Genomic DNA, 19,636 nt, shown 5'->3' on the forward strand with positions numbered 1-19,636 from the left:
GCGGAGTTGTAATTCCTTAGGTCGCCTGAGTTCCCAAGGGGTGAGGTGTGGATTGTGACTGATTACTTGTGAACTCTTTCGGCAGGAGTATCTTAAAAGATGAGCTTTTGGAGTTTCTGGGACCAAAATGTTTCACCGAATGGCGAGATTGGAAACTTGTGCTGGCGGGAGGCTGCAGCGCGGCTGCTCTTTCAACAGGCGATTTGTTCTCCTGTCTGTGGCTCATTTCCATGCAAAGAGCCTGACATCAGAGCACCTTTTGTTGCTAAACGCTTTCTGTAGCTTGGAGGGGAGAGAGTCATGTGGAGCTGGAAGAGCTCATTTTGAAGAGAGGGGTCCCGGGGAGTTCCTTCCAAGCTCCGGAGGCACCACGGTCACCCCTGCGGGGCCCTGCCCAGACTTGCTGGCAGAAGTGAGTCGCGTGGCTTAGGGAGTCGGTCCCCGTCACAGGAAGAAACGCCTTCGCAGAGGATTTAATTGCTTCTGGCCTGCCAGTAATCCCCGCTGTAAAACTCAGTGGTGCGAACTTTGCCTCCAGCTACCCTGTGGCCGCGCGCAGCCGGGGTGGGAAAGTTCCTGGAGTTGTCAGTAGCGCACCCCTCCGCCACCCAGAGCCGAGGTGCGGGAGCCTGCGAGGGGTCCCCGCGGGTTTGCTGGGGGATGCAGCGCGGGGGCACGGCTCAGTGACGCGGCGGGCGGGGACCTGGCGCTGGGCCCGGCTGCACTCCTGCGAGGGGCGTGAGTGCTCCAGGGACTGGGACGCACCGCTCGCGTGCGGGACACGGTCATGGAGGATGCGGGAGCTGCCGCCCCAGGCCCGGAGCCTGAGCCAGAGCAGGAGCCCGAGCCAGAGCAGGAGCCCGAGACGGAGCCCGAGACGGAGGAGTCCGAGACGGGCGCCAGCATGTCCAAGACGTTTTCCCGGCTCTGGGCCGATGTGATGGGCATCCTGGTGAGTTCCCTGGAGCAGTGGAGGCTCGGGAAGGGACGGTTACGGGCCGGCGGGGCAGGGCAGCCCCTCTGCGACCCCGAGCTCCCTGCGCGCGCGCGCCTACTTGGCCAGCCCGCTCCTTGGAGTCGTCCTTCTCTGGCCCCAGTTCTTAGGGGGTTAAATTTACACACGGCATAGGATTTCAACCCTAATTAAAAAATAACCAGCGACAGATCACATCAAAGATTTTTTTTTTAAACAATCGGGTGGTGGTCCACAATTTAATCTGGGACACCTGCTGAGAAGTTGGTGTGGCAAAGGCTGCTCGGGAGAGTCCTTCAAAGAGTAAACGTCAATAAATAGTGTTTGGCTGGTGTACTGGCGCAGTGGGAGTTGGGACGAGCCTGAGGCTGACTGATGTCTCTCTCCTCGCCACTTGTTGTCAGACCAGGAGAGAAAAACAACCAAAGTCTTACTCAGCACCACCAAAAAGTTTACTTAGTCTGTTTGTAGTTTTCCAGCTTGAAGAATTGCAGGGTATTTGTTGTTCCATGTTTGGGACTAAACACAAAGGGGCTTATTCTGCTAAGTGTCTTTTTGTCATGTATTTTGAAATGTCCAGTAACGTTTTCAAACCGCCCGTAGATTTGGCATGCTTTCTGAAAAATAGCTCAGCGTGGGGAATGAGGCTTCAGCTGCTGGAGGTTCGATGCCTTGGGGCTGTTTGGCTCACTTTGATGGAGCGGCGGGGAGGCGGGCAGACGGATCCGCCGAGGGCACTGTTACCGTCAGACATCTTAATCCTCCTGTAAAAAGTCCGTTTTTGCTTAGAGATTTGGAGTTGGCGGTTGTGTGGATCTGCGAAAAAGGCTCAGGAGATACCTTGGGATCTTTGGTTTTTCAAGTGGACGGTGTAGTTTTCAGAAAGAAACTTTCTTTTTGGAAGGATGAACAATATTGTTCTTAGCATAGTAATGAAGCTCTTAGGCTTTAGAGTGAGCTAGCCTGGTGAGTTCCCAACTGCCACTCACTGATGATAGGACCAAGATCTTCATTCCCTCTGACCTTCAGTGTCATCACCTGAAAAGTGGGGCAGAAGAGCTGTGCTTTTTAGGTCTGCCCAGATGTAGCTAGCCTGTTGTATTGGTAGTAGTCAGTACACTGCCTGGCACGTAGTAGGTGCTCAGGAAAGGATAGCTCTCCATTTTTCTTTTTTCTGCAAATGGTTTCGTGTCTGATTTTTGCTAGCCGAAGTCCCGGTTACTCCATTTTCAGGGTCCATTGGTATTTATGATTATCACTGTGTGGAGAACCAGGGCAGGCTAGTCAAAGATTTCTGTTGGCTCTTCTCACTCGCTGATATTTTAAAAACGAACGTACTTTTACATTTTAAACGCCCCATCCTTGCATTTTCCGAACATTACTAATGAGTAGAGAGTCCTTCAGTGAAATTCCGGAAAACCCAATGAACATTGAAAGTTGTGGTGGCAGATTGTTTCTTAAGTTTTTCTAGCAGGAAGACAGCTTATCTTATTTTTGCCTTAGATCTCATTGAACATTATCAGTCACTAAGAATGTGGGTTTGATAACATCACATTGCAGCCTTACCAGGGCGAAGGCTGGGGAAGGGAGAGTTGGAGGAGCTCATTTAAAGGCAAGTGTGGGCTCAGGGTGGTTGGGAGGGGAACGCTGGCAGGTGGCACTTCCTGGAAATGTGCTCTCCTTTCTCTGGCAGATCCTGGCGCTGTTGGGTCAGCTGCAGCAGAGTGTTCTTTGGCTGAGTTACGGGATGGGGTGGGGCTGGAGGAACTCAGACCTGCTTTTAAATGTATTGATTGATTTTAGAGGCGGCAGGGAGGGAAACATCAGTTTGTTGTTCCCCCTAGTTAGGCAGTCATTGGTTGCTTCTTATATGTGCCCTGACCGGAGATCGAACCCACAACCTTGGTGTGTAGGGATGACGCCCTAACCAACTGAACTACCCGGCCAGGGCAAGGAAACATGTACTTCTTACTGAACCGGTTCAGTGTGAGGCTGACAAGAATGGAAAGACTGTCCCAAATAGGTTATGCTCACTTAATGTTTATCCGTCTTGTTCTTGTCTTTTTAATTTATTATTTATTACTAATAGTGGCACCTACTTTGGAGTACCATTAAAATGAACAACAATATCTCTTATTCTCTATATGATGTATATTTTTTATTGTTCCATTACAGTTGTTTTAGTCTCCTTCCCAATCCCCAAAAGCTCCCCTGCCTGGCCCCCTCCCGCAGTCAGTCCCCACCCTGTTGCCCAAGTCCGTGGGTCATTTATACTTGTCCTGTAACTAGGTTTTTCCTCTTCTTTCCTCCCTTGTCCCTCTCTCTCCTCCCCTCTGGTCCCTGTCAGTTTGTTCCTTGTTTCCCTGCCTTCGTTTGTTTTGTTCCTTAGTTTCCTGTTACAGGTGAGATGATATGGTGTTTGTCCTTCTCCACCTGGCTCATTTCACCTAGCACAATACTCTCCAGTTCCATCCATGCTGTCACGAAGGGCAGGAGCTCCTTCCTTTTTTTCTGCTACGTAGTATTCCATCGTGTAACTGTACCACAGATTTTTTATCCACTCATTAACTGATGGGCACCTAGGCTGTTTTCAGCACTTGGCTATAAATAACACTGCTATAAACATGGGGGGCATAGGTTCTTTTGAATTGGTGTTTCAGGATTCTTAGGGTATAATGCCAGCAGTGGGATCACTGGGTCTTACCCATTTTTTTATACAGTATTATTTTTCCTTTGAGGTAAACTTGCACATTAGAATTGTTCCTTAGTAAAATTTGGAAGACATGGGTTACCTCTCCTTTGTGCGTCCCTGGAGAAAGTTACCAAGTTAAAAGGAAGGTCCTCTAATCTATTAGAAGGCTGTTATCTAATTGTTTATATGGAACTGCATCTTTGGGGAAATATATCAAGACACTGATCGTTGCCATTCTCCATTCTTACTCAGATTTTTAAAAGCCCCGTTTCCTTCATTTTGTATTTAAAGTAGGGGACTTTGCCATAGTCCCAGCCTAGACTAGACTCCCAGCCTGGACTAGGCAGGAGACAGGACTGGACCCATGGCATGTGTACCTTGTTAGCTGACAGTGTCAGACCGCACCCCAGGTCTCTGACCCCCACCACCAGGAGCCCGATGCCATGACTCTCCATTGCTGACTGTCCCAGGTCTACTTGGTGGAAATGTAATGACATCCGGTATTTTAGGAAAATGCTGTTCGAACGAGTGTTTTTCAGCACTGAACCTGAGGGAGTAGTGCCAGTGCAGGAAACATACATCCAAACAGACCGGGTTTCAGGCCCTGCTGCGGCCTCATTGATTTGGATTCTTCCAAGGTGTAAAACACAAACCTCAAGGCCAACTAGGTTAAAACTTTTTTAAGCGAATGAGCACAGTTTCTGCCCTCAGTGATTGGGTGTTGCCCCAGAGGCAGAGGTCTCACTCAGTAAACACAGGAGCCTGGGTTTATCAGGACCCATTTTGCATTTAAATTAGTTCAGGCCTTCACAGTGCCTCACCAAGTAGTTGCTTTTAGATACTCGTTAAGAAAATGCTTATGTAGAGAAGAAATAATAAGTATAATTTATGGCATGACATTGTTTGAGCTGTGCTTGAATGAGTAAACGCTACTAAGTGAATATGTACACAGAGAGTTAGGAGAAAATGAACTTGGCAAAGCATTGTCAATTGTAAATGCCAGGAGGTCAGGGTCAATATTTTACTCATTTTTCTATCCGCAGAGCCTGGGCCTGATTGGGTGCTGAGAACACAGTTTTGTTAAATATAAAAGAAGAAAAGTATGTGCTTCTTACTTTGATGTGCAGAAACCACATCAAAATACAATTTTGTAAAGGCTCACGTTCCTGCATTAATAACATTGAACAGTTTCGTCATGCAAACTAAAGCCCTGGTGCTTATTGGGAACGGTAGTAGCAAATTGGGAAATGTGTGTAAACCTTGAGCGGTTCAGCCTTGGCATTCTTGTGACATGTGCTCTTCTGTTCCCGAACTCTGCCAACTGCAGCCTGCCTGGGTTTTCAAAGCATGTCGCCTTTCACCAGGACCTGCTTCGCCTTCTGCCTACAAGTGCAAAACGCGTTAGAATCCTGTGGGATTTCACTCATTATCTTTAGTCTGTGTTGCAGACACAACATTTCTTTCTGTTTCTTTTTTTCTTTCTTTCTTTGGGTGGGGAAGGTCAGATGTTTTTGAGAGTAGGAATTGGTAAAGCAATTAAGATGTGGTTAGATACGGTAGGGCACTCTTTGAGCACAGATTATCCATTGGGTAAATTGTTCTGGCTCTTAACTTTTCCCTTCAGAATTTGAGGTCAGCTTAAAGCTGAGCCAGGCCTTCAGAGCTACTTGTTATCTGGGAATGGAGGGGAAGAGAGTTTGTAAGTGACTATTGTTTGCAAGATCCTGCAAGAGGTACCTCCCCCAACCTTATATTTCCTCTGCTCCCCGCTCTGTTCCTACGGTTTACACCCATTTCCTGGCAATGCTTAGAGAACATCCTTTGTGTAGGGATACTCTGGACCTTCTCTGTCCTCTGAATCCTTTGCAGTCTGCACACAAGTATCCACTAGACTTCACTCCATAAATGTTAGGTTTATCTGATTTGCTATTTCTTGAAGTCCCTTAAAAAAAAAAAAAGACCCTCCTTTGCAATTTTAGGAAATGTTGGGGGAGGGGAGATGCTCGTGAGATCCCTAGGGAGCTTTTAAAATGCAAACTCCTTGGAAGGCAGTCATTTACATACTGGGTGGTAGGTGACTGTAACCCCATCAGCTAATGACTTAATGAATTTTAGGTCGAGGAATCGGAGAGTCAGACTTAGTTTCAAATTTTCTGACTTCATGGTGACTTTATGTTCCTGCTAGCCCACCCAAAGCTCTCTGGCTTTTTACGAGTGGAGAAGTTGCAGGGTGATGCATCGGAGGGACTGAGGAGACCTTGGAAGTGAGCCTTCAGCTCCTCACTTTAGAGAAGAGGTGTGGGAGGGAGCAGAGGCTGCAGCCCAGCGGGGAGGAGGCCAGGCAAGGCTTTTATAGTTTTGGCCCGGCTCAACTTTTGCTGTCAAAAAAGACCTGTGCCCTAGAGTGACCTTTCATGCTCCCCTTCTTCCCCCATTCTGCCCCTGTTTGCCATTCTCTACTTTGAAATTCTTCCCTCTTGACTTATTACTGGCATCCTGTTTTTTATTGTTGACTTGTCTTCTGTTAATAGAAGGCTACGGGGCTGGGGGAGGAGGCGGAGCTCACAGTACTGAATCCCTGTGCTGTGCTGGGCCCTTCCCATAATTGATCCTCTGGTTGGGACCAGTGAGTGTTATTGTCCCCACTTTACAGCGGAGGGGTAAACATGCCCGTCCTAAATCACTTAGATGGGAAACAGTGGAGCCAGGAGTTGGATCTTGTGTTATTTCTCGGAAATTAATTCCTACTTGCAATTTTATTTTTCATTGTATCACATATTTTGCTTGAGGTATCAAGCTGTGTGCCTCTGGCTTCCACAAAGACAGTTTTGTAGTAAGAACAGCAACTCCACCGGCCTTCTCTCCTGGTCCCACAGTGCAGTGGGTGGAGCGCCCCCAGGAGGCAGGGGCAATGTGGACAGGGAGCCAGGAGCACAGAGGGGACTTGGGGGCTGAGTGGTACAGAGGGACACCATTTCCCAGAAATGCCCTTTGATTTGGGCCTTGGCTGGGAAGAGGCATTCTCCCTGAGGGTTAAAGAGGAAAGGAAGGAGGAAGTGCCTTCTGGGCAGAAGCAAAGGGGTAAAGATGGGGGAGCTCAGGGCAGCTGAAGGGGGACCAGGGCACTAGGTCCTGAGTGGGAAGTGTACTCTAACGAGGAACCACTGCAGAATCTTCCACTGGCACGTGACACGATCACTTCTGTGTTTTAGAAAAGTAACACTTGTGGGTGATGAGTGGGTGATGAATTTGGAGGGAGACTCCTTTAGCGATCCAGGCAAGAGAAGATGAGGGCCTGGACCAAATGGTGGTGAAACATACCAGTTATCTGTCATCTGGCTTCCATCAGGTCCGATGTTTCACTCGGTATCTGTAAGTAATCAAGGATTGCTTCATGGTAACTTTCTTTTGATAATTCTTTTAAGCTCAAGAGCAGGCTGGGTTAATGAAAGCAATTTTTAGAGATGTGGTAGTCTCCAGATTTTTTTTTTCATTCTGAAGGAATATCTATCTGGATGTATTTATATTTATGTGACACTATATAGTGGAGGGAGTGACATGGGTCCTCAAAGAAGGGAATGAGTATTTATAATGATTTGCACACAGTACTGTAGCTAAGTGACCTTTAATCCCATCTTTTCAAAGCTAATTCTGGAGGATAGTGACGTACAAGGGAATATTCAGTTGTGCAGATTGATTCATAAGCAAATGTGTAGCTCAATTTCATGAAGGACATAAGAGGAAAACCAATAACTAGTGGTTTATCGAATGTATTCTTCTTCAGAGTGCTTTCCACTTGAGACCTAACCATCGTAGTCCCACTGATACACGGTGTGCTTCCCCGTGCTTCCACACATTCTCGTCATGCAGTAGAAATAAAGTCGATCTCAAGGTAGTGACTGTAAATGGAGATAGAGGCCAAGGCTCTAAGAATTAATTACACCATTTAATACCGGTGAGTAAAGACTATAAGAATCAACCACATCTTTAGATGAATTCTGAGGCAAAATAATGTATCTGTGACCACACGGGTTTGCCACTTTTCAGATGGTGTGCTCATCTATTTATTAATTTGCTTTTGGTAATAAGACCTGAAAATGGTGGGTGGGTTCCTCATTCATTGGCTTTGCTCCTAGCCAGCTGTTTCGTGTCCCTTGTACTGTGGCGTCATCTGCCTCACTGGGTAGCATGAATCAGGCTCATGGAGATAACCTACGTTGTCTTTTTGCTGGCGTCTCAGGTCGTGTAACAGAGACCACTCCAGCAGGGAGACTAGGGACTCAGGCATTTCGCTATCTCTATGGCTTAGAAGACAAAAGCTTGGTAACAAGATAGGTTTTCCTTTCTGTAATCCATATTCTTTCTTTTCTGAAGGGATTCCTAGTTGCCTTTCACCTTTCGAAGATAATTGGTGCAAACGTGAATACGTTTCTCTTTATACTGCATGGTCTGAGGACTATTGTTCTGTGTCCTGTAGAGATACACCCCTGCACTCCCTGGTGTCTGTGATGGGGCGTTGATTTATAGTTGGTTTTGGTGCTTTGTCATTGTTCGCGTGGTTTTACAGCAGGTCGTGAGTGAGGAAGGTCCATTGTATCTGCCTATCACTCTGATTGTAGCTTCGTTCTCTCCCCTGGCACGCAGGTAATACTGGAAGTAAAAGTGAAAGAGAAATAAATGCATATAATTATCATTTTAACTAAGAGCGCCATTGAAGATAAAATCTTGGTAGGTATCGTGAGCCTAGTTTTGAAATTCATCCTAGTTAATTTTGTGGACTGTAGTTCTTTGCCTAAGATCTCCTGTCAACCAAGTTTTTTTTTTTCACTAGAGCTAAAAAAATATGCCTGTATGATTTTTTAGGCACTTTTAAAAATAGTGTTTCAATATGAAGTTATTGTAGAAGCAATGAGTATTCGAGTGTAAAAATAAGTATCTTTGCTATAGGTTGCGATCCATTTTCAGGGGATTTTTAAGGACTTCCCTTAAAATAAGCCATTAATAATCCTGCAGAGGCCCTTGTGTGGAAATGCCCAGGGTTAAGAATGAAAACAGTACGATGGTCCCACACGGTTGTAACAATGGCCCAAACCTGCTGGGAACCCCAGGTGCGGAAGAGGATGAGCAGCGGCGGGAACTCTTCCCTGCTGGGAGGACTGAAGAATCGGACAGCCGGGAGCTCGGCGGTTTATGACAAAACTGAGCATAATCTTCTCAGCTCAGGAGTAGTGCTCCTTGGTGTCTACCCAAAGGAGTGGAGAAGACTTCCGTGAAGAAACGTGCACACAGATGTGCATAGCAGCTTTATTTATGATGGCCAAAGCGTGAGAGCGACCACGATGTGTCTTTCAAGTAGATGAATGGGTTAATACATTGTGGCACACCCAGACCATGGAATATTATTCAGTACTAAAAAAGGAGCTACCAGGCCATCCAAAGACAGGAAGCACAAAAGCCTGTTGCTACGTGAAAGAAGCCAGCCTGCAGAGGTTTCTGGTTCTGACTGTTGATGTAAGCCTCATCCAAATCTGTGGAGAATTTTATGAGCTTATTTTTGAGCCAGAACTGACGACATGCTCTGGAGAGCAAGATCTCAAATGTTCCGGATTACGACAGCCTTGCCATTTCTTTTATGCATTGGAAATTAAGGAGAGGATGCAAAGGAAATGATGTGAAGGAGAGAGAAAGCAAGGTGGGGGCTGGATTATGGGATAGTTATGTGATCCTCATGCTTTAGAAGGAGGGGTCTTGAAAGGTGGTCTCATTAGGAGGAAGGATCTAGAAAGAGGCATTTCTAAGCTGCCTTCCCCTTGAGGCACAGAAATGGTGGGCGGGGTTTGCTCGAGGCAGAGATAAGCATTTCCTTGGAGGATGTGTGTCTGGGACGTGACAAACCACCTTAACTTGTCCCCTTAGGAATTTATGGTCAGATCACCCTGTGAGGTTACTTTATCCTAGAATCTCTTTCTTCCTCTACGTGACTGACTTTTGGGAAAGGCAGAACTAGGGAGGTAAGTGAAAAGACCAGTGATTGCCTGGGGTTAGAGGGGCAGGAGGGAAGAGTAGAAAGGGGACAGTATTTGTATAATCGTGAGGGTAAGTCATTGTAAATTGCCCCAAGCCCACAGAATATATAACACCAAGAGTGAACTGTGATGTGAACTTTGGATTTGGGTGATTATGATACATCAGTGTAGGCTTATTGGTTCTTACAAAGTACCACTGTGGTGGGCACGTGGGGTTTTTTCAGTGTAACCAAGCAATTCTCCAGCTGTCAGACACTGACTGGGTGTCACACAGGTTAAGGGCTCAGTCCCGAAGTCTACCCTACTTCTGATGCCAGTCGGAGCTTCCTGTAACCACCTCCTTGGGTTCGATTAATTTGCTGTAACAAATTTTCCTGAGCCCACAAAGCTCAGGAAACCAGTTTACTCACTGTATTAGCCAGGTTACTTATTAGATTACTTGGAACAGCCAGGAAGAAGAGATGCGTCTTCTTCCCAGGAGTACGGGAAGGGGCGCTGAGCTTCCCCAACCTCTGCGCGGCCACTCTCCCAACATCTCCCGTGCTCCGTGACCCGGAAGCTCTCAGAACTCTGTCCTGGTGTGGTTTTATGGAGTCCTAGTTGATTACATGATTGGCATTGGTGTTAGAACTCAGTCTCCAGCCCTTCTCCCTTCTCTGCAGGTGAGGCCGGGGTTGGAGACTGAAAGTTCCTGTCCTCTAATCCCTTGGTCTTTCAGGTGACCAGCCACATCCCAAAGCTCTGTAGGGGCCCCCACCCTAAGTCGCTTTAAAAGCCTAAATTTAGGTGCACTCAGAAGGGACTCCTAATGAATGACAAAAGACACTCCTATCACTCAGGAAATTCCAAGAGTTCTAGGAGCCCAGCCTGTGCTAGGATTGGAAAGAAGACCAAGTATGTTATTTCTTATTATAAATCCCAATGTCAGGTGGGGTGTATTGATAATGGGGGAGGTCTGCATGTGTGAGAGTCGGGGCTCTATGGGAAATCTCTTCACCTTCCCCTGAATTTTGCGGTGAATCTTAAACTCGAACAAAAATGAATTAATAAAAAAGTAATAATAAAAATTTTTGCTTTAAATAAGAACAATTAGAAAAAATCAGTTAAACATCTCAGATACTGAGCATCATTCATCTATCTGTTGGCCATTTGTATGTCTTCTTGGATGAAGTGTCCAGGTCCTCTGTCCAATTTCAGTAGCTATTAGGGAAATGCACAGTGAAACTACAATGAGATACCACCTCTCACCTGTTAGAATGGCTATTTTCAACTATTCATCGTGGCCAAGACATGGAAATAACCAAAGTACCCTTCGATAGGTGATTGGATAAAGAAGATGTGGCACATGTATAAAATGGAATACTACTCAGCCATAAGAAAAGATGAAATACTGCCATTTGCAACAACATGGATGGACTAAGAGAATATTATGCGAAGTGAAATAAGTCAGTCAGAAGAAGATAAGAATCCTGTGATTTCCCTCATGTGGAATATAAAACTGAAACTCATAGACACTGAGAGCATTATGGCGGTTACCATAATGTAACCGGGAAGGTGGCGTGGGAGGTTAGTAAAGGGTCAACAGAGTCAAATGTTTGGTGACGGGAGATGATTTGACCTTGGGTGGTGAGCACACAATGCAATTTACAGATACATGTCATAGAAATGTATGCTCGAAACATATATAATCTTATTAACCAATATCACCCCAAATAAATTTAATAGAAAAATAAAAATAAGTGTCTTAGAAAACTGAAAGGTCGATTTTAGAGTAGTGAAGAGCAAAGGGAATAAGTAGTGCAGACTGCTGAGATTCAAACCTGGCTTCAGCATTCGGTGGACATGTGTTGCCTGGGCGAGTGCCGAAACTGTTCTGTGTCTTCATCTCTCATCTGTAAAATAAGGATGATAGCCAACCGCATTATTGGATCTGCTGGGATTAATTGCATCACTAGAACTGTATGGCATATGGTAAGCAGATCATAAATGTTCGTTGAATTAGTAATAATTGAATCTCCATTAGTTAGAATGCGAATTAATTCCCCTCCATTTTCATCTTTAAGTGGAGGGATGATCTGGTTTTTTTTACATGTTCAATTTAGGGTTGATGTTAACCATTAATTTAACTTGTATCAAATGCCCTAAAAATGCACAAATTGCTTCAAAATATTAACTTTCGGATTACATTTTAGGAATTGGGTGTTTAAAAATTTTTTTTCAAAGATTTCATTTCTTTATTTTTAGAGAGAGGGGAAGGAAGGGAGAAAGGGAGAAAAACATCAATGTGTGGTTGCCTCTTGCGTGCCCTCTACTGGGGACCTGACCCACAACCCAGGCACGTGCCCTGCCTGGAAAGTGAACCAGTGACCCTTTGGTTTGCAGGCCTGTACTCAATCCACTGAGCCATACCAGCTGGGGCTAAAAAATATTTTTTTATACTAAAGAGAGAGAATGTGTAACACTTGTGAATAGGCAGAGGTTTCTGGAGGCAAGAAGATGTTTGTAATGAAAATATATTTTCTACTTTAATGGTGTTCAGATTGCTATTTTCAGTTCTCTTGTGACTAAGTGGCACTACCATGTGAGGTCTTTTTAATAGTTGACTTATTAGAAACATGTAAAATATTGAAAGCATCCACTTAACTAATGGTTTTATTTTTTGAGTGCTGGAGTCATGTGAATGTTGATCTTTTCTGTAAAATATTTTCCCAGAGTCTTATTGAATTAACCACTCTTGCCATCAGGGTTGCAAATTATGCATCCTGGATCTTTGCATCTTAATTAGGAGTCTTCAGGTTCTAGGAGTCAAGCATTTCTACAAGTTTTACACGCATGTCCTCACCAGTGCCCAGAGCAACCTGCAAACACATTTCAGTATGAATTTGGTAGCAAATGGGATTCACTGTGGTTTGAGGAAGAACTGTAAGCTTGTCATAAATAAATTTGCCATTGACATGGATTCTGGGGTTTTTTTTGGATAAAATTTCCTTATGCTAAAGGAAACCTGAAGGAAGTTGAAATCTTCAGGAAAGTCTGTAAAGACCATGAATACTTGATGCTGGGAAGAGACAGCATTTCATTTTTAAAGCATGTGTTATCATGAATGAGTTTTATCGAAAACTTTCCATGAAAGCATAGCGTGAGGACAGTCTACTGCGGTCAGTTCATTAACTGCCTTCCACAGCCTGCCAGTCAGACTTAGGGAGCATGTGGTGTCCAGGTGGTAACTTCCTGAAAGCGCCTCATAACACGGATGCGCATGGTGGTGATTCGCCCTGATTGGGATATTACAAAATTGAGGTTGCAGAATGAGCATTGAAGTAAATAGGTGTCAAATGAATCATAAATGATACACGAGCGATTTAAGCCCTTGTGATGTAACGTTAGCATTAACAAAGAAGTACAGGGTGGGGCCAGGGTAGGTTTATAGTTGTTCATATGGAAAATAATACGATAATGAATACATAACAATACAAGAATGACCTCTGTTTCTCATACTCCCAATTGTAAACCTCCCTTCGCCCCACCCTGTAATCCCCACACTGGCATTCTAAATGGGAGAACTCCTGTTCGGCACTGAAGGGTTGCACATTCCGAGCCCGTATCTTCAGAAGGCAGGATGCTCTTCTCTCTGCGGTGGAGGAGCTTCTGCAGAAAGTGGGAGGGACCCAGAACTACTAACAGACTCCTTAAACATCAAGAGATTGTCAGCAGATCACCTCCCTTGCTCCAAGACGTGCTGCGCTAGGGATCAGAAGGTACTATTTACATTGGCATCACTCCTTGCCCTTCCTGGTGTCTTCACAGATACTGACTGACTTAACGCTCTTAGAGCCCCCAGAAAGCCCGTCAAGGACTACTGTCCTCGAGCGTGATCGAGGGTCCCGGGCATCCTTTTCAAACAGACCACATTTCTGTACCCGCAATTTAACAATTGCCGGGTGAGTTTTGGCTTTGGCAAATTTTGAGCTTCTGAAGACATTCTTTTTTTTTTTTAAGATTTTATTTATTTATTTTTAGAGAGGGAAGGGAGGGAGAGAGAGAGAAACATCAATGTGCAGTTGCTGGGGGTCATGGCCTGCAACCCAGGCTTGTGCCCTGACTGGGAATCGAACCTGCGACACTTTGGTTCCCAGCCTGAGCTCAATCCACTGAGCTACGCCAGCCAGGGCTTGAAGACATATTCTCTATGGTACTCTTGCAAATGCTGGCCAATGCCCTCTGAAGTAGACCAGACTCAGATGGACGTGAACTGTGTTATTCTTTGAGCAGAGTTTGGGGGTAAAGCCAGAGAGGGATGTGCAGCCTGGGTTTTCCCATTGTCCACCCAGGTGGCCTGCTTCTTAGGGTCTTGGATGCCACAGTGGGTGTCCGTGTGGCATACATTCAAGACTGGGCAGGCTCACCTCTTCCAAGGAGGCAGAGAGAAGCACAAATGTCTGGTGTCTCACGGTCGCCAGCTTGCTACAAATTCCAGAACTGCACAGCTTGAGTTCTTGCGGTTTGTCCTTCTGCTGCGGAAAACAGGAAGGCCCACTTCCACAACGCTGGGGGAGGCGGGCTCTCTTGCTGGTCAAAAAGTTTTTCCAGCTGCAGAGCAATTTGGCTTTATACTATTAGGCTGTACTTTTTTTTCCTTAATCAAGATTTTTTTTTAAAAGACACATAAGCCTATTGTTTGTGGACTGACTTGTAGACAAGTTTGAGGGTGTGCTGTACCAAGTCCTCGCATGTGAAGAAAATCCAGGGCAAGAGTTTGTTAAAGACAGTAGGTTCCAGATGGTTCTAGAAGATCAGCCAAAGCCCAAATGAACAAGCCAAAGCAAGATGGGTATGCATCTGGAATTTGCTAGTTAGGTCAAGATGAGTAGGTACTGAATTATGCAGTGCAGTCGGCAGCCAGGATTGATGAGGCTTGGAATGCTGTTTTGGTAGGAAAATGACAACCAAGTAAGTGAGGGGTAGGGATAGGCACACATTACCTTCTGTTGTGCCATGAAGGTCCAAATCAAAATAAGGTTATTAGTGCAAAAAAAAAAAAACCCAAACATGCTGGGTAGCAGCAGTGCCTCGGCTGTGACGGATGGTCACTGCGGAACAATGAGGGAGATAGCCAAATTCTGAAATATCTCAGAAACTAAGGGCGAGCACCGTTTCTGCTGTTGAAATGTGTCACTCCTCTGTAGACCATTAGTAGGCAACGAGTTGGTTCTTTGGCTCCTGGTTTTCTGGTGCTATGTGTATTTGTCATCTTTTATGGACTTTCACTTAAAAAATATGTAAGCATATGTGGTTTATGGTAATGTAGGGAGCGCGTGCAGGGTAGGACAAATCCTTTTCCCTGAAAACCAGAGGAACATAGAAATTCTGTTGTCCACACGTTCTTTGGAGCGCTTCCCCCCCCATTCGTGCACAGCTCTGCGGCACACCCCGTCTCTCTGGGTGCTCCAGAGCTCCGTGGGCAGGGTGGACAACGTTCTACAGTTTACTCCCCAGTCAACCATAGTAATTTTCCCAAGGAGTTTGGGGGTTATATTCTTGTGTGATAGTTGGAACAGGCTTCTTGGAAGCCTGGTTGCCATGAAGACATTTCATAAAGCCTGTTAAACAGAGACGACCCGTGGGGCAGAAAGCCCGTGTGACCCAGCAGTCACATACGAGGGATAATGCTCATGGGAGTAGCCGATAGGGATTGGTTGGTCCTGTGCTGTGTGCCAGACCCCGTGCTGGGCTCTTCCCGTGCGTCATCTCGCTTCATTGTCCCAATAACCTTGGGACATGGTGTTGTGGGGTTGCATTGTGTCTCCCCCTCCCCCTCCCAAAGAGCTTGTGTTGAAGTCTTAATCCCCAGTATGTCAGAAAGAGACCTTATTTAGAAATAGGATCTTTGTAGATTTAATCAACTTGAGATGAGGTTGGTAGGGTGGGCCCTAATCCAACGTGGATACCGACACAGCCGTATACAAACGGGGGACAGTGTGGGGACACGCAGAGAGAAGCACGTGAAGATCGAGGTTTGGAGTGGTGTGTTCCTCAGCCAGGGAGCACCAGCGATGGCTGACAGATCATCCCAAGCTGGGAAGAGGCAAGGGAGGATTTTTCCTACAGGTTTCGGAGAGAGCACGGCCCTGGTAACACCTTGATTTTGGACTTCTAGCCTCTGGAACTTGTGAGACAAAAATTTTCTGTTTTAGACCACGCAGCTGGTGGTAGTACTTTGATATGGCAACTCCACATCAAAGGTCTGGCCAACATTTATTAGATTATAGGTGAGGAGGAATGAAGTATGTTTGGGAAAGGGAAGAAATTGCATTGTTTCATCTTTGTACCCAGATAAGGCCTCAGTTCGGTGCCTATGGCTTTTACTTCTGATGCTCACCATTTTTACTGTTATATTTTGGGGAGGTGAAAAAATATAACACCCCTTCCCTCCCAGTCTCAGCCACTGCCCAGGACAGAGTTGGTAGGAGGGGGTGCGGAGAGGAAAGTCTTAGCTCAATACAGATCACAGTCCCATTGTTGCTGGGTTTCTCTCTCCCTTTCTCTCTCTCTCTCTCTCTCTCTCTCTCTCTGCTTCCCTCCCTCCCTCCCTCCCTCCCTCTCTCCCCCCCATCCTTCCTTCCTTCCTTCCTTTTAGATTTTATTTATTTATATTTACACAGGCAATATTTACACAGGCAAAGGGAGAGAGAAGAGATGGAGAGAAACATCAATGTGTGGTTGCCTCTTGCTTCCCCTCCCCTGAGCACCTGGCCCGCAACCCAGGCATGTGCCCTGACTGGGAATGGAATTGGTGACCTTTTGGTTCGCAGGCCAGCCCTCAGTCCACTGAGCCACACCAGCCAGGGCTATCTCTGGATTACTTGAACTAACTTCTAGGATGAAGCAGATGAACGGGGGTGGGGAGTGGAGGACATGGTTCAGTGACTCTGGCATAGAGTTTTGGGGGGTGGGGTGCATGATCCTCCCCACCCAGTGTCAGTGGTGATAACCAGAAAGCTGTGCTGCTTCACCTTTGGAATTCTCAGCCTCATCTCTCAAATGCGCCATGTGAGAACACCGTAACGACTTGGTTAGGGAAGGAAGTTTCTAGGTGAAAATGTTCATTTCTGCTTGAGATCCCTCCTGGTACCACTTCCCTCCCCTGGTTTTGAGGTTACGTAGAATGCCATGGCATCTAAGCAGTAACGTGGGATTTGGGGAGTCAGAAGTCACGTCCTACTGGGTTGCTGACGGTTACTCTCATCAATGATTCAAGCCAAAACCCTTCATCAGTTCCTTTTGGAGACTGTTAACGCAGCCCAGCAGACATTAAGAAACTTCTGTTTTCCAGAGGAAAAGGAAAGTTTTAAAGTTGAGTTTGAAAAGGAAGGTGATTCATTGTCCCAAAGGAAAAGGGCTCTCAAAGCTTTGGGAGATGGCCCACAACTACCACCTCTTCCTTTGGAAACATACCGGCGGCCACAGAAAGTTAAGGGGGCGTGTTGACCAGAGTGCAGTCCCTTGAAAGAATGTTACAGGAATCAGTAACTTGGGAATCAAGCTGAGCAGTGGGTAAGACAGGTTGTAGACACCTGATTAGTGCAGACTGGGAGGTAAAAATGCAAAAGTTGGCTGGCTGAGTACATTTAGAATCTATGGTTTAATACTCAAGAAGAACAGAGAACCAGAAAACGCTATTGTTGGGGCAGGAAATGACTCAAGAGCAAAAGGAAGATTTGTGTCCATGGAAGGTCAAGGTGAGAGTAAGTTTTGGCTTGTGGCTTTGCCCAAGCTAGGCAGGCTGGTGTACGCCAGCCTGACACAGGGGCTGGGGGAACACAAGGGTGGAGTGAGCACCACCGTGAGAGTCCTGACCGCAGGGACCACTGAGAATAATGAAAGCGAGACCTGAAGTCAGGGGTGTCGGTTTTACGAAGTAAAGAACGTCTGTGACGAGTGAAATCATGTTCTCCAGCCGTGTTACTGCGTCCCGTGTTGACCAGGCAAGTTCCTGGCTGTCTTGTGATGTGCAGTTTTGGACTGTTGGTCTATTTATGTTTTTAAAGAGACCCCTCGATACTGCAAAATTGGTGTTTTCTGTGTGTGCTTCAGCACTTGCTGTTTGTATCATTCATTTGACATTCACAGTGTAGGAGGCCCGTTCGCCATCATTTTTGTTCTTTGCTCGAACTCTGTTTTATTTATTTATTTATTTATTTAAGAAAGATCTTATTTATTTATTTTTAGACAGAGGGGAAGGGAAGGAGAAAGACAAGCAGAGAAACATCAGTGTGTGGTTGCCTCTCATGCGCCCCCCTGCTGGGCACCTGGCCCACAACCCAGGCATGTGCCCTGACTGGGAATCAAACCGGTGACCCTTTGGTTCGCAGGCCTGTACTCAGTCCACTGAGCTACACCAGCCAGGCCTATTGTTTTATTTTTTACTGAGACCAGTTGGGGGACACAGAACTCCCTACAAAAAGTTGCTCTTGGTTCTCCTGATAGACCATAAGAGGGGAGAGGCAACCGTGCCTCGCTTCGCCCCCTCTCTCCACCCCTTGACTGCATTCTGCGTTAGGAATTCAGATGCCCTGTCCGCACTTTCCCTAGGCGCCTTCTACATGCTGCTGCCCCTTGCTGATGTGAACCAGTTAAATAAAGGGAGTGTCAGCGGAAAGAGATACGGGGCTTCCTAGATAGAGAAAAGTTCTGAGGAGCGGAAATTTCCGAATGGGAGGGGCTGTACCAAGGAAGTTCGTTGTAAGTTATAAGCAGAAGAAGATGTTGGATACTTGGAGGTAATGAAGCATCAGATGGACCGACAAGACGTCATTAGCCGGCGAACGTTGTCTGGACTTGGTGAGGTGAGGGCAGGTTGCTAAGTATGTGACTTGAAATGCCTGGGCCCTGTGTTAAAAAGCTTGACCTGCATTTAGGTTTGGACCAGAACTTGGTCATTTCTGAAAATGAAACAAAATAGGCTTCCACTTGGGATAACCTCCTCCAAGTACTCATCCCCGCTTTTCATCATCTATGGAATGGTTCTCATGGGTTTGCGAATTAGTGGGTAGCTCTTAATCCTCCTTCTGGGTGCCGAGGATTCCTTACGCTGCCTCGTCTTGGTCTGTGACTCCCGTTTTTTATCGAGAGTTCTCTGTGAGACAACACGCTGCGGCGTCTGGAAGTGGGAATCCTCTGGGGAGCTGACCACGTTGCAGTTGAGTTCTTTTGAACCAGGCCATGGAAGACGGATAAAGGGGGGCTCTTTTTTCCGTTGTGCCCTTTTAAAAACCATTCACCACTATTACTTTGAATTGCCACCTCAAATTTGCTGTGAAACAAAGTAGGATAGAAATACACGTTAATATGATTTCTACTTCTGCAGTCTCTTCTGTACAGAACTGTCACCTTCTTGAAGACTTAGCAGTACAGCCCGTTTTTCCGGAGGGGCTGACTCAAATGGGCTGACCGAGGAAGGAGCTGAAAATGAGCCGAGCAAATGAGTATCGTGGTGGAGAGCACTTCTGAGGCAGAGAGAACACTGGGGAGTTCACTTGAACTTGGTAAATTCTAGGGACAGAAACAAGGCCAAGATGATCACTGCTTCGTGAGTGCCAGAGGTTTGAGAGTGGGTCACAGAGATGGTCAGGCTAGGGGACATCAGCCGTAGGGCTTCATTTTAGGCATGATTGAAAGTCATCGGGGCATTTCGGGTAGCGGTTTCTCAGAGATCCCCGGCAGTGTCATGGGCTATGCATTAGAGCCAGGTGACAGTGGGCCGGACCAGGCTGCAGTCCTGGAGTTGGAGAGAAGTAGGCAGATGGGGAGTCGGTGTTGGAGGCAGGGCGCGTGGCTTGGCCTGGGCGTTAGCAGGGCGGAAGAGACCTGAGGATGGCGCTGGGTGTTTTGCCTGGTCATCCTTCTAGGTAGGATGTTTCGAGTTGTGAGTATGGGAGTGGGAAT

General features: G+C 46.3%; 1 protein-coding gene across 3 annotated transcripts in view; it reads left to right on the forward strand.

Moving 5' to 3' along the window:
* The window catches only part of SASH1 (SAM and SH3 domain containing 1), a 299,031-nt gene that overhangs the window by 127,061 nt on the left and 152,334 nt on the right, over positions 1-19,636 (forward strand). The window contains exon 1 of one of the 3 annotated variants that reach the window (XM_028510425.2): positions 77-952. The exons of the other annotated variants lie outside the window; for them this stretch is intronic. Coding sequence (XP_028366226.1) covers positions 788-952 — 165 coding nt within the window. The 5' untranslated portion in view covers positions 77-787. Of the gene's footprint in view, positions 1-76; positions 953-19,636 lie in introns of those variants that run through there. 3 annotated transcript variants of the gene reach the window in all.

Source organism: Phyllostomus discolor, chromosome 4 (assembly GCF_004126475.2).
Source record: "Phyllostomus discolor isolate MPI-MPIP mPhyDis1 chromosome 4, mPhyDis1.pri.v3, whole genome shotgun sequence".
Classification (NCBI taxonomy): domain Eukaryota; kingdom Metazoa; phylum Chordata; class Mammalia; order Chiroptera; family Phyllostomidae; genus Phyllostomus; species Phyllostomus discolor.